General features: G+C 47.4%; 1 protein-coding gene across 3 annotated transcripts in view; it reads right to left on the reverse strand.

Annotated features, from left to right (window-relative positions):
• LOC120044855 (lysosome membrane protein 2-like) overlaps positions 1–17,133 on the reverse strand; it is a 50,598-nt gene that overhangs the window by 11,784 nt on the left and 21,681 nt on the right. For all 3 annotated transcript variants that reach the window (XR_005476584.1, XR_005476583.1, XM_038989545.1), the window contains exons 3-7: positions 16,874–17,021; positions 16,583–16,774; positions 16,233–16,324; positions 10,887–11,006; positions 5,801–5,979 (exon numbers count right to left, since the gene is read on the reverse strand). Coding sequence is in view for 1 of the 3 variants with exons in the window: in XM_038989545.1 (XP_038845473.1) it covers positions 5,801–5,979; positions 10,887–11,006; positions 16,233–16,324; positions 16,583–16,774; positions 16,874–17,021 (731 nt within the window). In the remaining 2 variants the exon portion in view is untranslated. The remainder of the gene's footprint in view (positions 1–5,800; positions 5,980–10,886; positions 11,007–16,232; positions 16,325–16,582; positions 16,775–16,873; positions 17,022–17,133) is intronic.

A 17,133-nucleotide genomic window follows, 5' to 3' on the forward strand; every position in this document is an offset into this window, starting at 1 on the left:
AGAGGACAGCTAGTCCCTCTCCACTCAGAGGACAGCTAGTCCCTCTCCCCTCAGAAGACAGCTAGTCCCTCTCCCCTCAGAAGACAGTTAGTCCCTCTCCCCTCAGAAGACAGCTAGTCCCTCTCCCCTCAGAGGATAGCTAGTCCCTCTCCCCCTCAGAAGACAGCTAGTCCCTCTCCCCTCAGAGGACAGCTAGTCCCTCTCCCCTCAGAAGACAGCTAGTCCCTCTCCCCTCAGAAGACAGCTAGTCCCTCTCCCCTCAGAAGACAGCTAGTCCCTCTCCCCTCAGAGGACAGCTAGTCCCTCTCCCCTCAGAGGACAGCTAGTCCCTCTCCCCTCAGAGGACAGCTAGTCCCTCTCCCCTCAGAGGACAGCTAGTCCCTCTCCCCCTCAGAAGACAGCTAGTCCCTCTCCCCTCAGAGGACAGCTAGTCCCTCTCCACTCAGAGGACAGCTAGTCCCTCTCCCCTCAGAAGACAGCTAGTCCCTCTCCCCTCAGAAGACAGTTAGTCCCTCTCCCCTCAGAAGACAGCTAGTCCCTCTCCCCTCAGAGGACAGCTAGTCCCTCTCCCCCTCAGAAGACAGCTAGTCCCTCTCCCCTCAGAGGACAGCTAGTCCCTCTCCCCTCAGAGGACAGCTAGTCCCTCTCCCCTCAGAAGACAGCTTAGTCCCTCTCCCCTCAGAGGACAGCTAGTCCCTCTCCACTCAGAAGACAGCTAGTCCCTCTCCCCTCAGAGGACAGCTAGTCCCTCTCCCCTCAGAGGACAGCTAGTCCCTCTCCCCTCAGAGGACAGCTAGTCCCTCTCCACTCAGAAGACAGCTAGTCCCTCTCCCCTCAGAGGACAGCTAGTCCCTCTCCCCTCAGAAGACAGCTAGTCCCTCTCCCCTCAGAGGACAGCTAGTCCCTCTCCCCTCAGAAGACAGCTAGTCCCTCTCCCCTCAGAAGACAGCTAGTCCCTCTCCCCTCAGAAGACAGCTAGTCCCTCTCCCCTCCGAGGACAGCTAGTCCCTCTCCACTCAGAAGACAGCTAGTCCCTCTCCACTCAGAAGACAGCTAGTCCCTCTCCACTCAGAAGACAGCTAGTCCCTCTCCCCTCAGAGGACAGCTAGTCCCTCTCCCCTCAGGGGACAGTTAGTTCCTCTAGTCTACTTTCCCTCCAATGAGTCCACTGTGTGCTACTATAGGACTGCCTCCCAAATGGCACCCTGTTCCCTATATAGTGCACTACTTTAGACCAGAGCCCTATGGAACCCTATTCCCTATATACTGCACTACTTTAGACCAGAGCCCTATGGAACCATATTGCCTATATAGTGCACTACTTTAGACCAGAGCCCTATTCCCTATATAGTGCACTACTTTAGACCAGAGCCCTATGGAACCATATTGCCTATATAGTGCACTACTTTAGACCAGAGCCCTATTCCTTATATAGTACACTACTTTAGACCAGAGCCCTATGGAACCCTATTCCTATATAGTGCACTACTTTAGACCAGAGCCCTATGGAACCCTATTCCCTATATATAGGGAATAGAATGCCACTTGGAGACAGCCCTGGTGTCTGAACTGAAGACAATCTGACCGGGTGGAGAGTCCAGGTGGATTGTGTGTTTACGTTACAGTACGTGTGGGGTAAGTAGAACAGAGGTCATGTTTTGGTAAGCTGTGGCAACAGTCACCTGACGGAGATGGCGTTAGCATAGCAGCACACATTCAACTTCATAATACAATCTGCGTCCCAAATCACACCCTATTCTCTATATAGTGCACTACATTGTACCAGAGCCCTATGGCAGTGGTCAAAAGTAGTGCACTACATACAGAATAGGGTGCCATATGGGAAGCAGACAAGGTCAAATACCTATGTCCCTCTCACTTCCCCTGTCCTTGCCCGGTCATCATGATGTGAACTAAACAGAAGTAGGGGAAAGCTGACAGACTTGGTGGACAGACCTGGGTTCAAATACTGTTTGAAATCGTTCAAATACTTGACTGTTCCCTCTAGCTTGCCTGATCAGCAATTGAGACTATTCTATTGGTCCAATTAAAGAGATACTTTGGGATTTTGCCAACGAGGCCCATTATCTACTTCCCCAGAGTCAGATGAAATTGTAGATACCCTTTTCATGTCTCTGTGTGCAGTTTGAAGGAAGTTGCTAGCAAATTCCATAGACTTCCAGTCAGTGCGCTAACGCTAGTTAGCATTGGCTCGCGAAACTACCTTTTAACTTCCTTCATATTGCATGCAGTGACATAAAAATTGTATCCATGAGTTCATCTGACTCTGGGGAAGTAGATCAAATCTGAGGTATCCCTTTAAGCCAGGCAAGCTCAATCAAGCTCAGATAAAGTATTTGGAATTATTTGAAACCAGGCCTGATGGTGAACGACGCCGATCCACACATGGGTCAATTAAAGGGTTTGCTCTCTTCTAAACGTGGGTGAGTGAGTGAGTGAGTGAGTGAGTGAGTGAGTGAGTGAGTGAGTGAGTGAGTGAGTGAGTGAGTGAGTGAGTGAGTGAGTGAGTGAGTGAGTGAGTGAGTGTGTTTGTTTCCTTTGGCATGTTAACCTTGGCAAACCCACTAATGCATCCAGTCAATCACCTGTGAGACACTTACTGGGCAGACACAACCGTGGACACGAGGGCTGCGTCTGAAATGGCACCCTATTCCCTACATAGTGCACTACTATGGGCCCTGGTCTAAAGTAGTGTACTATATAGGGAATAGGGTTCCATAGGGCTCTGGTCTAAAGTAGTGTACTATATAGGGATTAGGGTGCCATAGGGCTCTGGTCTAAAGTAGTGCACTACATAGGGAATAGGGTTCCATAGGGCTCTGGTCTAAAGTAGTGCACCCTAGGAGATTAGAAGAACTAACTGCTCCTTCCCGGACCACAGTCAGGTGACAGGGCTTACCGCCGTCCCGCCCGGCAACCAGCCTACTCAGTTAGTGGGTCAGGCCTGGTCAGGTGGTTTTTGGGAGGTAGAGTCAGAGGGGAGCTGAATCACATGTGTGTGTGTGTATTCTGGGGTTTGGGAGGACAACAGAAGACATTGGGGGAGATATGAGTGAGATTTTAATGTTACATCATATTTATACGTATGAAATATTGAACCAATCCATATATTGATCATATTTCAATTTGTCTCCTGAACTGACCTGGAGTAAAATGAAAAGGCCCTACCACACCTGGTGGAGAGGAGAGGAGGTAGACCTTACTACACTTGGAGGAGAGGAGAGGAGAGGAGAGGAGAGGAGAGAGGAGGAGGTAGACCCTATTGGCTGAGAGAAATTGATGATAAAATGATTGTGGGGGCTGTCTTGTTAGACTTCAGTGCAGCTTTTGACATTATTGATCATAGTCTGCTGCTGGAAAAACGTATGTGTTATGGCTTTACACCCGCTGCTATAATGTGTACTAAGACTTACTTGTCTAACAGAACACAGAGGGTGTTCTTTAATGGAAGCCTCTCAAATATAATCCAGTTAGAATCAGGAATTCCCCAGGGTAGCTGTTTAGGCCCCTTGCTTATTCAATTTTTACTAACGTCATGCCACTGACTTTGAGTAAAGCCAGAGTTTCTATGTATGCGGATGACTCAACACTATACATGTCAGCTACTACAGCGACTGAAATGACTGCAACACATAACAAAGAGCTGCAAGTTAGTTTCAGAGTGGGTGGCAAGGAATAAGTTAGCCCTAAATATTTCTAAAACTAAAAGCATTGTACTTGCAACAAAACACTCACTAAACCTTAAACCTCAACTAAATTTTGTAATAAATAATGTGGAAATTGAGCAAGTTGATATGACTAAACTGCTTGGAGTAACCCTAGATTGTAAACTGTCATGGTCAAAACATATTGATGCAACAGTAGCTAAGATGGGGAGAAGTCTGTCTATAATAAAGCGATGCTCTGCCTTCTTAACAACACTAACAACAAGGCAGGTCCTACAGGCCTTAGTTTTGTCGCACCTTGACTACTGTTCAGTCGTGTGGTCAGGTGCCACAGAAAAGGACTTAGGAAAATTGTAATTGGCTCAGAACAGGGCAGCACGGCTGGCCCTTGGAAGTACACAGAGAGCTAATATTAATAATATTTATGTCAATGTCTCCTGGCTCAAAGTGAAGGAGAGATTGACTTCATCAGTACTTTTATTTGTGAGAGGTATTGACATGTTGAATGTACCGAGCAGTCTGTCTAAACCACTGGCACACAGCTCGGACACCCATGCATACCCCACAAGACATGCCACAAGAGGTCTCTTCACAGTCCCCAAGTCCAGAACAGACTATGGGAGGCACACAGTACTACATAGAGCCATGACTAAATGGAACTATAATCCACATTAAGTGACTGAGGCAAGCAGTAAAATTACATTTAAAAAACAGATTTAAAAAAACCTTATGGAACAGTGGGGACTGTGAAGCAACACAAACATTGGCACACACACACACACACACACACACACACACACACACACACACACACACACACACACACACACACACACACACACACACACACACACACACACACACACGATAACATACGCACTATACATTCACATGGATTTAGTACTGTGGATATGTTGTAGTGGTGGAGTAAGGGCCTGAGGGCAAACAGTGTATTGTGATAAATTGTATAAACTGCCTTAATTTTGATGGACCCCAGGAAGAATAGCTGCTGCTTTGACAGCATCTAATGGGGATCCATAATAAATACAAATACACCTGGAGGAGAGGAGAGAGGAGGTAGACCCTACTACACCTGGAGGAGAGGAGAGGAGAGAGGAAGAGGTAGACCCTACTACACCTGGAGGAGAGGAGAGAGGAGCAGGACCCTACTACACCTGGAGGAGAGGAGAGAGGAGGAGGTAGACCCTACTACACCTGGAGGAGAGGAGAGGAGAGAGGAGGAGGTAGACCCTACTACACCTGGAGGAGAGGAGAGGAGAGAGGAGGAGGTAGACCCTACTACACCGAGAGGAGAGGAGGTAGACCCTACTACACCTGGAGGAGAGGAAAGGAGGTAGACCCTACTACACCTGGAGGAGAGGAGAGAGGAGGAGGTAGACCCTACTACACCTGGAGGAGAGGAGAGGAGAGAGGAGGAGAAAGACCCTACTACACCTGGAGGAGAGGAGAGAGGAGGAGGTAGACCCTACTACACCTGGAGGAGAGGAGAGGAGAGAGGAGGAGGTAGACCCTACTACACCGAGAGGAGAGGAGGTAGACCCTACTACACCTGGAGGAGAGGAGAGGAGGTAGACCCTACTACACCTGGAGGAGAGGAGAGGGGAGGAGGTAGACCCTACTACACCTGGAGGAGAGGAGAGGGGAGGAGGTAGACCCTACTACACCGAGAGGAGAGGAGGTAGACCCTACTACACCTGGAGGAGAGGAGAGGAGGTAGACCCTACTACACCCGGAGGAGAGGAGAGGGGATGAGGTAGACCCTACTACACCTGGAGGAGAGGAGAGGAGGAGGTAGACCCTACTACACCTGGAGGAGAGGAGAGAGGAGGAGGTAGACCCTACTACACCTGGAGGAGAGGAGAGGAGAGGAGAGAGGAGGAGGTAGACCCTACTACACCTGGAGGAGAGGAGAGGAGAGGAGAGAGGAGGAGGTAGACCCTACTACACCTGGAGGAGAGGAGAGGAGAGAAGAGGAGATAGACCCTACTACACCTGGAGGAGAGGAGAGGAGAGAGCAGGAGGTAGATCCTACTACACCTGGAGGTAGACAGGTAGACAGGTAGACAGGTAGGGTGGAGTGGAGGTGCACCTACCTTTTCGGCATACGCTGACTTTGAGCAAGCCAGTGCCCAGGCACTCTTTGGGGGAGACACAGAATCCTTCGTTGGCTGGGTTCTCCTCCTTGCTTGCCAGGACATCACGAGGAGGGGTGAAACGATACGCTGGGAGCCCCTTCACCTTCACATCTTTCTCAAACTCCATGAAGATGGACCTGAGGATCACAACAAACAATCAATGAAATAATCCACCAACCAACCAAATAACCAAACCATGACGTTACTGTCTGAAAAGAAACAAAGAACTGAGAAATATTACCGTTTTTTGATTCATATTTCACAGTTCATACTTTATACAGTTCCTACTACGTTGCATTTCAATTCAGGAAGGAAACTGAAATTCTGAATGGAACTGACCCAAACCCTGCTGGTAACTCCAGTTGATCATTATGTCATTCCCCTAATCTCACAACCCAGAATCCCCTAATCTCACAACCCAGAATCCCCTAATCTCACAACCCAGAATCCCCTATTCTCACAACCCAGAATCCCCTAATCTCACAACCCAGAATCCCCTATTCTCACAACCCAGAATCCCCTAATCTCACAACCCAGAATCCCCTATTCTCACAACCCAGAATCCCCTAATCTCACAACCCAGAATCCCCTAATCTCACCACCCACCATCTCAAATTGTGCACTAGCTAGCTATTTAACTAAATTGACATATGTTTACACCTTTTTTTCATGAGAGTAACATTCTCCCAGTGGAACATAGTGCATAAACTTTGGAAGTTAAGTGAAATTGCAAAAGGAATTAACCCCAAAACTGGTACCTCCAGTTGACTTGCCCCTTGGATCATTGCCAAATAGTCTATCTGCTGGTGTGCATCAGCTCTTCTGTAATACTCAAAACAATGTGTGTATAAACAATGTGTATATAAAGGTTGTTGGACATGAATAATGACTGGAACAACAACTTCCTTTTATAAATATGATACAAAGAACAGGAAGTGGGCTGGGAGCCACTGGCTGCTTCCCAAAGGTCAAATAGTGCACTATGTAGGAAATAGGATGGCATTTGGGATGTTACCAGTGGAAGGTGGGATGTCCCCTTCAGCCACAATAACACAGATGACCAGTCGCTGCTACTTATGTGTGTAAGAAGGTGAAAGGGTTTTTCCAAACATCCATTGGAGGGTGCGAGTTAAAAATGTGCTCCTGATGAAAATGGCAGATGCACACGCCAATCCAGCAGATCATTTCCGCCCGTCCTGAACAAAGGGGGGAGGAAGTTCGCAGTAGTCGACGTGTCCCTGTTTTTTAGGTCAAGGTTCCCAACTAAAATAGACCGACCCCCCACCCACACACTCCACCAATCAACAACAAGGGGAGAGTCTCAAATATTTAGGTGAAAAGTCATGTAGAGATACAAAGAGGTTAATTGGGCTTGTCAAAATACACGCAGGGATGGGTAAAAATGACTAAATACAGATAAAAAAAATACCATAAAGATCAATGTATCAAAATAAACTACAAAATACTTGTATTTTGAAATGTATTTAATTAAAATACACGTATTTTGTATTTTAAAATACACGTATTTTGTATTTTAAAATACAAAAATACATTTGTAAGTAGCTGGCCCAAACACCAACAGCATTCTCAGTAACAGTTACAAAAACGTTTTACTTGCTATGACTGTGATATGTTGTTGTTTAATGCTAATTAAATTAGAGTGTGCGGCTCTCCTTTATTTTAATGTTGTTGTTTAATACCTTAGTTGAGCAAGTCACTTTGGATAAGAATGTCTACTAAATGACCAAAATGTAGATGTGAAATGGAACATGACAAATTAACTGCAAAGAACACTGGGTATTGGTTCGGGGCGGAGCTCACTAGAATAATACTCATCCTACACATTTATATTAGACCATAGGGAGGTAAAGCTAGCTCGACGAGGTCCGTAGGGAGGTACAGCTAGCTGGACGAGGGCCGAGGGCCTTAGGGAGGTACAGCTAGCTGGACGAGGGCCGTAGGGAGGTAAAGCTAGCTGGACGAGGGCCGTAGGGAGGTAAAGCTAGCTGGACGAGGGCCGTAGGGAGGTAAAGCTAGCTCGACGAGGTCCGTAGGGAGGTACAGCTAGCTGGACGAGGGCCGTAGGGAGGTAAAGCTAGCTCGACGAGGTCCGTAGGGAGGTACAGCTAGCTGGACGAGGGCCGTAGTGAGGTAAAGCTAGCTGGACGAGGGCCATAGAGAGGTACAGCTAGCTGGACGAGGGCCATAGGGAGGTACAGCTAGCTGGACGAGGGCCGTAGGGAGGTAAAGCTAGCTGGACAAGGGCCGTAGGGTGGTACAGCTAGCTGGACGAGGGCCGTAGGGAGGTAAAGCTAGCTGGACGAGGGCCGTAGGGAGGTACAGCTAGCTGGACGAGGGCCGTAGGGAGGTACAGCTAGCTGGGCGAGGGCCATAGGGAGGTACAGCTAGCTGGACGAGGGCCGTAGGGAGGTAAAGCTAGCTGGACGAGGGCCATAGGGAGGTACAGCTAGCTGGACGAGGGCCGTAGGAAGGTACAGCTAGCTGGACGAGGGCCATAGGGAGGTACAGCTAGCTGGACGAGGGCCGTAGGGAGGTAAAGCTAGCTGGACAAGGGCCGTAGGGTGGTACAGCTAGCTGGACGAGGGCCGTAGGGAGGTACAGCTAGCTGGACGAGGGCCGTAGGGAGGTAAAGCTAGCTGGACAAGGGCCGTAGGGTGGTACAGCTAGCTGGACGAGGGCCGTAGGGAGGTAAAGCTAGCTGGACGAGGGCCGTAGGGAGGTACAGCTAGCTGGACGAGGGCCGTAGGGAGGTACAGCTAGCTGGGCGAGGGCCATAGGGAGGTACAGCTAGCTGGACGAGGGCCGTAGGGAGGTAAAGCTAGCTGGACGAGGGCCGTAGGGAGGTAAAGCTAGCTGGACGAGGGCCATAGGGAGGTACAGCTAGCTGGACGAGGGCCGTAGGAAGGTACAGCTAGCTGGACGAGGGCCATAGGGAGGTACAGCTAGCTGGGCGAGGGCCGTAGGGAGGTACAGCTAGCTGGACGAGGGCCGTAGGGAGGTACAGCTAGCTGGACGAGGGCCATAGGGAGGTACAGCTAGCTGGACGAGGGCCGTAGGGAGGTAAAGCTAGCTCGACGAGGTCCGTAGGGAGGTACAGCTAGCTGGACGAGGGCCGTAGTGAGGTAAAGCTAGCTGGACGAGGGCCATAGAGAGGTACAGCTAGCTGGACGAGGGCCATAGGGAGGTACAGCTAGCTGGACGAGGGCCGTAGGGAGGTAAAGCTAGCTGGACAAGGGCCGTAGGGTGGTACAGCTAGCTGGACGAGGGCCGTAGGGAGGTAAAGCTAGCTGGACGAGGGCCGTAGGGAGGTACAGCTAGCTGGACGAGGGCCGTAGGGAGGTACAGCTAGCTGGGCGAGGGCCATAGGGAGGTACAGCTAGCTGGACGAGGGCCGTAGGGAGGTAAAGCTAGCTGGACGAGGGCCGTAGGGAGGTAAAGCTAGCTGGACGAGGGCCATAGGGAGGTACAGCTAGCTGGACGAGGGCCGTAGGAAGGTACAGCTAGCTGGACGAGGGCCATAGGGAGGTACAGCTAGCTGGGCGAGGGCCGTAGGGAGGTACAGCTAGCTGGACGAGGGCCGTAGGGAGGTACAGCTAGCTGGACGAGGGCCGTAGGGAGGTACAGCTAGCTGGACGAGGGCCGTAGGGAGGTACAGCTAGCTGGACGAGGGCCGTAGGGAGGTAAAGCTAGCTGGACGAGGGCCGTAGGGAGGTAAAGCTACCTGGACGAGGGCCGTAGGAAGGTAAAGCTAGCTGGACGAGGGCCATAGGGAGGTACAGCTAGCTGGACGAGGGCCATAGGAAGGTAAAGCTAGCTGGACGAGGGCCGTAGGAAGGTAAAGCTAGCTGGACGAGGGCCGTAGGGAGGTAAAGCTAGCTGGAGGAGGGCCGTAGGAAGGTAAAGCTAGCTGGACGAGGGCCGTAGGGAGGTAAAGCTAGCTGGACGAGGGCCATAGGGAGGTACAGCTAGCTGGACGAGGGCCATAGGGAGGTAAAGCTAGCTAGACGAGGGCCATAGGGAGGTACAGCTAGCTGGACGAGGGCCATAGGGAGGTAAAGCTAGCTGGACGAGGGCCATAGGAAGGTAAAGCTAGCTGGACGAGGGCCGTAGGGAGGTAAAGCTAGCTGTAGCAGTGTGTAAATTACCAGGATGTTATGATGATAACCATCTCACAAGATCCCTGTCATGTGAACACATTATTCCCCTGACACTAATAAAATATTACTTCCCCTTCTGCTGAGGCGAGGTTGTAGGGCCCAGAATAACCCACTACCTCATCAGCACTCACATCCTAACCGTGTGAAAGGTCAGAAGAACACAGGCCATTGCTCAATATGAAACATCGCTGTTCTAGTGAGATCCTTTTAACACAGCGAAACTGTATTGAACAGTAAACTTAAAAGGGGTACATTTGTTTTCAGTGGAACTTTGATATACAGTTTAGCAAGGTTGTTTTGGGGTCAATAACATTTCAATGAATGAAGTATGTATAAGCTTTTGATTGTTTTTATTAAATCGGGAAATTTAATTTATCCAAATCCTACCATTTATTAAATTATCTGTTCTGTTCAGACATAATCTGAATTCTGTACTTTGTACTGTTCCTGCACAGGTAAGTGGTGAAGACTCGTTCCTTATTGAACAGCAGGAGATGGAAGGCTGATGTCCCACTACCTCATCAGCACTCACATCCTAACCAGCTGAAAAGTCAACCATGAGGAGAGCTCTATCAGGCCATTGGTGAGAGACTGAGAGACAACATTCTCGTGGGATCCTTCTACCACAGGGAGACTGTGTGTCGTGGAAGATCCAGTGACCTATGATATTATTTAGCAGGGTTGGGGGGGGGCAATTCTATTTCCTTATATAAAAGCAATACTTCCTGTATTGACTTGAATTGAAATGGAATCGACTCCCAAACCTCCTGTTTTAAAAATGGTGCGTTTTTAGTGACCTTTCACATACTGTTTCATCTGTTTCGTTCTGACATGACGCGTACTCAGTTTTCTGCGCTGTAGCCTACCTGCACAGGTCAGGACTGAAGATGTACAGTCTCTCCGTCTTGGACAGCAGGGGGTGGAAGGCACTGCCGTCTGTACCGTTGATCATATTACTCTGTTCAGACGTCCACAGGCTCAGTTTACTGAAACACAATATTTATTTCTAAATGTAACTCAATTAAAGGAAGAATCTAATACCTATAAAATACAAAAAGCACCGTCTAGCCCAATGTTTGATTGTTTAGGTTTATATGACTCATCAAATACTGTATTACATCAAATCAAATCAAATCAATTGGTCACGTACACATGTTTAGCAGATGTTATTGCGGGTGTAGCGAAATGCTTGTGTTTCTAGCTCCAACAGCGCAGTAGTATCTAACAAATCACAACAATACACACAAATCTAAAAGTAAAAGAATGAAATATAATAAATATATAAATATTAAGACGAGCAATGTTGGAGTGACGTTGACTAAAATACAGTAGTAGATAATACAGCATATACATATGAGATGAGTAAAGCAGTATATACACATTATTAAAGTGACTAGTGTTTCATTATTAAAGTGACCAGTAATTCCATGTCTATATAGGGCAGCAGCCTCTGAGTAGCTGGGTGGTAGTCGGCTAGTGATGGCTATTGAACAGTCTGATGGCCTTGAGATAGAATGTTAACACACGTTTGTGCTTTATCTTGTCAGGTTCTAGAACAGAGTAAAAAAAACTAACGGACGACTAGGGGAAAAGCTCGAAACAAGTTTATTCACCCAATGGGTCAGACAGCTGACAGCTGAACAGACAAAGACATGTTTCTACCAGCACACCCCACTTTAGGTGGGGCAGGAAGTTAAGTGATGTGAACTGTTCCTTCTCCCTTAATGTGACCTGACCTAACCTCGGGCCCCATTCCTCACTACTGCACATCTCTCCACCCTTATCAGTAACCGCAACCATGTTCATATCCAACCTGAATTGACCTCACGATATACAAACCTCCTACAGATATCCATTAACTTCTGGTGTAGAAACCAGACTGCGGTCCTTCTCCTTTCCATAGGATACCTGATATCTAACAATAACATGTTCTGACAGAACGTAAAAGTTCTGCATTCCCCTCTCTCCCTCCGTACCATCAACAAGGATATTTCTCAATTTCAAGTTTAGAAGTCTGAAGCCATCAATCTAATCAAAGGCGAAGAAGGAAAAGATGCTGCCTGCGTACATACGGACACTCTAGCAGGACGTGAGAAGATAGCTAACGGGAAGTTCTCATCGAGTCTTTTCTAACAGGGCCAAATACCAGAATGTGACAATCACACAGCTCTGTGTTCTGGCTAGGCTAGGGGCCTCTGGGGAGATTCTCTATCTCTCTGGTGCTGCAGACCCCTGATCCAAATTCCAAATGGAACCCTATTTCCTAATACAGAGCACTACTTTGGACCAGGGCCGCCAATAGGGGCTCTGGTCAAAAGTAGTGCACTACATAGATAATAGTGAACAATTTGGGATGCAAGCCCTGTCCTCTGTTACTCTCTCGCAGTATGTAGAAGGTCTTAGGAAACCGGTGGACTGTTTCGTTCCAGTCTTTTACACAAGAGAGTTACTCAATGATGGGTTTCTCATCATCAAATACAAGTGTTAATCTAGGGTGTGTTCTGAGGAGATGGCGTGCAGGTACAGTATGTAATGTAGCAGACAGAGGATGTGCAGGTACAGTATGTAATGTAGCAGACAGAGGATGTGCAGGTACAGTATGTAATGTAGCAGACAGAGGATGTGCAGGTACAGTATGTAATGTAGCAGACAGAGGATGTGCAGGTACAGTATGCAATGTAGCAGACAGAGGATGTGCAGGTACAGTATGTAATGTAGCAGACAGAGGATGTGCAGGTACAGTATGTAATGTAGCAGACAGTTAGATGACGTGCAGGTACAGTATGTAATGTAGCAGACAGAGGATGTGCAGGTACAGTATGTAATGTAGCAGACAGTTAGATGACGTGCAGGTACAGTATGTAATGTAGCAGACAGAGGATGTGCAGGTACAGTATGTAATGTAGCAGACAGAGGATGTGCAGGTACAGTATGTAATGTAGCAGACAGAGGATGTGCAGGTACAGTATGTAATGTAGCAGACAGTTAGATGATGTGCAGGTACAGTATGTAATGTAGCAGACAGAGGATGTGCAGGTACAGTATGTAATGTAGCAGACAGTTAGATGACGTGCAGGTACAGTATGTAATGTAGCAGACAGAGGATGTGCAGGTACAGTATGTAATGTAGCAGACAGTTAGATGACGTGCAGGTACAGTATGTAATGTAGCAGACAGAGGATGTGCAGGTACAGTATGTAATGTAGCAGACAGAGGATGTGCAGGTACAGTATGCAATGTAGCAGACAGAGGATGTGCAGGTACAGTATGTAATGTAGCAGACAGAGGATGTGCAGGTACAGTATGTAATGTAGCAGACAGTTAGATGACGTGCAGGTACAGTATGTAATGTAGCAGACAGAGGATGTGCAGGTACAGTATGTAATGTAGCAGACAGTTAGATGACGTGCAGGTACAGTATGTAATGTAGCAGACAGAGGATGTGCAGGTATAGTATGTAATGTAGCAGACAGAGGATGTGCAGGTACAGTATGTAATGTAGCAGACAGTTAGATGACGTGCAGGTACAGTATGTAATGTAGCAGACAGAGGATGTGCAGGTACAGTATGTAATGTAGCAGACAGAGGATGTGCAGGTACAGTATGTAATGTAGCAGACAGAGGATGTGCAGGTACAGTATGTAATGTAGCAGACAGAGGATGTGCAGGTACAGTATGTAATGTAGCAGACAGATGACGTGCAGGTACAGTATGTAATGTAGCAGACAGAGGATGTGCAGGTACAGTATGTAATGTAGCAGACAGAGGATGTGCAGGTACAGTATGTAATGTAGCAGACAGAGGATGTGCAGGTACAGTATGTAATGTAGCAGACAGTTAGATGACGTGCAGGTACAGTATGTAATGTAGCAGACAGAGGATGTGCAGGTACAATATGTAATGTAGCAGACAGATGACGTGCAGGTACAGTATGTAATGTAGCAGACAGTTAGATGACGTGCAGGTACAGTATGTAATGTAGCAGACAGAGGATGTGCAGGTACAGTATGTAATGTAGCAGACAGAGGATGTGCAGGTACAGTATGTAATGTAGCAGACAGTTAGATGACGTGCAGGTACAGTATGTAATGTAGCAGACAGAGGATGTGCAGGTACAGTATGTAATGTAGCAGACAGATGACGTGCAGGTACAGTATGTAATGTAGCAGACAGAGGATGTGCAGGTACAGTATGTAATGTAGCAGACAGAGGATGTGCAGGTACAGTATGTAATGTAGCAGACAGTTAGATGACGTGCAGGTACAGTATGTAATGTAGCAGACAGTTAGATGACGTGCAGGTACAGTATGTAATGTAGCAGACAGAGGATGTGCAGATACAGTATGTAATGTAGCAGACATTTAGATGACGTGCAGGTACAGTATGTAATGTAGCAGACAGAAGATGTGCAGGTACAGTATGTAATGTAGCAGACAGTTAGATGACGTGCAGGTACAGTATGTAATGTAGCAGACAGAGGATGTGCAGGTACAGTATGTAATGTAGCAGACAGAGGATGTGCAGGTACAGTATGTAATGTAGCAGACAGAGGATGTGCAGGTACAGTATGTAATGTAGCAGACAGAGGATGTGCAGGTACAGTATGTAATGTAGCAGACAGAGGATGTGCAGGTACAGTATGTAATGTAGCAGACAGAGGATGTGCAGGTACAGTATGTAATGTAGCAGACAGTTAGATGACGTGCAGGTACAGTATGTAATGTAGCAGACAGTTAGATGACGTGCAGGTACAGTATGTAATGTAGCAGACAGAGGATGTGCAGGTACAGTATGTAATGTAGCAGACAGAGGATGTGCAGGTACAGTATGTAATGTAGCAGACAGAGGATGTGCAGGTACAGTATGTAATGTAGCAGACAGATGACGTGCAGGTACAGTATGTAATGTAGCAGACAGTTAGATGACGTGCAGGTACAGTATGTAATGTAGCAGACAGAGGATGTGCAGGTACAGTATGTAATGTAGCAGACAGAGGATGTGCAGGTACAGTATGTAATGTAGCAGACAGAGGATGTGCAGGTACAGTATGTAATGTAGCAGACAGTTAGATGACGTGCAGGTACAGTATGTAATGTAGCAGACAGAGGATGTGCAGGTACAGTATGTAATGTAGCAGACAGAGGATGTGCAGGTACAGTATGTAATGTAGCAGACAGATGACGTGCAGGTACAGTATGTAATGTAGCAGACAGAGGATGTGCAGGTACAGTATGTAATGTAGCAGACAGAGGATGTGCGGGTACAGTATGTAATGTAGCAGACAGTTAGATGACGTGCAGGTACAGTATGTAATGTAGCAGACAGTTAGATGACGTGCAGGTACAGTATGTAATGTAGCAGACAGAGGATGTGCAGGTACAGTATGTAATGTAGCAGACATTTAGATGACGTGCAGGTACAGTATGTAATGTAGCAGACAGAGGATGTGCAGGTACAGTATGTAATGTAGCAGACAGTTAGATGACGTGCAGGTACAGTATGTAATGTAGCAGACAGAGGACGTGCAGGTACAGTATGTAATGTAGCAGACAGAGGATGTGCAGGTACAGTATGTAATGTAGCAGACAGAGGATGTGCAGGTACAGTATGTAATGTAGCAGACAGAGGATGTGCAGGTACAGTATGTAATGTAGCAGACAGAGGATGTGCAGGTACAGTATGTAATGTAGCAGACAGTTAGATGACGTGCAGGTACAGTATGTAATGTAGCAGACAGTTAGATGACGTGCAGGTACAGTATGTAATGTAGCAGACAGTTAGATGACGTGCAGGTACAGTATGTAATGTAGCAGACAGAGGATGTGCAGGTACAGTATGTAATGTAGCAGACAGAGGATGTGCAGGTACAGTATGTAATGTAGCAGACAGAGGATGTGCAGGTACAGTATGTAATGTAGCAGACAGAGGATGTGCAGGTACAGTATGTAATGTAGCAGACAGAGGATGTGCAGGTACAGTATGTAATGTAGCAGACAGAGGATGTGCAGGTACAGTATGTAATGTAGCAGACAGATGATGTGCAGGTACAGTATGTAATGTAGCAGACAGAGGATGTGCAGGTACAGTATGTAATGTAGCAGACAGTGGATGTGCAGGTACAGTATGTAATGTAGCAGACAGAGGATGTGCAGGTACAGTATGTAATGTAGCAGACAGTTAGATGATGTATATATGTTTATATGTTTCGGTACCTTTCTCCTTTAAACGTGGCTACCCTGCCGTAGTCCATGAAGTCCGCCTCCCCGGTATGATAAACAAATTCACCATCATTGCTTCCATTTTTCTACAGAGTGGGAAAAGAATGAAAATCATTTTAAAGTGGATATTTTCTTTACTTTTCTTATTATTTTAGCACCACACAGGACTTTAGGTGGCCATGGCAACCCCCAGCAGACACAACAGGTTGCAGCTACCATTGACAATATATCATGTCAAGTCCAACGACTCCTAGGCTACAGTACCCAAATAGTTATTTACAGAACTTAGTGAGGAACTGAGTAGGTCAAATTCTTCATTTTGTATTGACTCCGTGGACACCTACCTTGTACATTAGGCCAAAGTACTCGTCGATCTCTGGGTTAATGGGATGGATGCGGGACAACAGAGGGTCCTTGAAGCCCCACAGCAGCTCGTTGACAGAGCGAGTCATGAAAATGCCCACACGCAGGGAGTTCATCCAGACAGATACCATCGAACTCCTCCAGAAACTATCCTTCACCTTGTTCATCACCGCCTGAGGAAGGGGGAGGGGGGGGGGGGGGGGGGGAGATTTGAACCTGAAAAACCTGTTTACTCAGCACAACCTGAAAACACTGAAAACCCGGTTACTCACCACAGCTGGGATATTGATGGTTGTGATCATGTCATAATCAGGATCACCTACAGAGCGCTCTGGCAGGAACACAAATGTCTTGGGTTGGTAGGCAGACACTCTGGTCCCATTGTCTACAAAAGTCACATTCTCCTTGGGCCTGTACTCCCTGGAACAGAGCAGACAAGGGGAAAGTCAGTCTCGGCAAACATCACATTTTCCTTGGGCCTGTACAACTTGACAAAGCAACTGCCAAATTTACCCAAAATCCACTTTTTGCA

This window comes from Salvelinus namaycush, chromosome 3 (genome assembly GCF_016432855.1).
Source record: "Salvelinus namaycush isolate Seneca chromosome 3, SaNama_1.0, whole genome shotgun sequence".
NCBI classification, from domain to species: domain Eukaryota; kingdom Metazoa; phylum Chordata; class Actinopteri; order Salmoniformes; family Salmonidae; genus Salvelinus; species Salvelinus namaycush.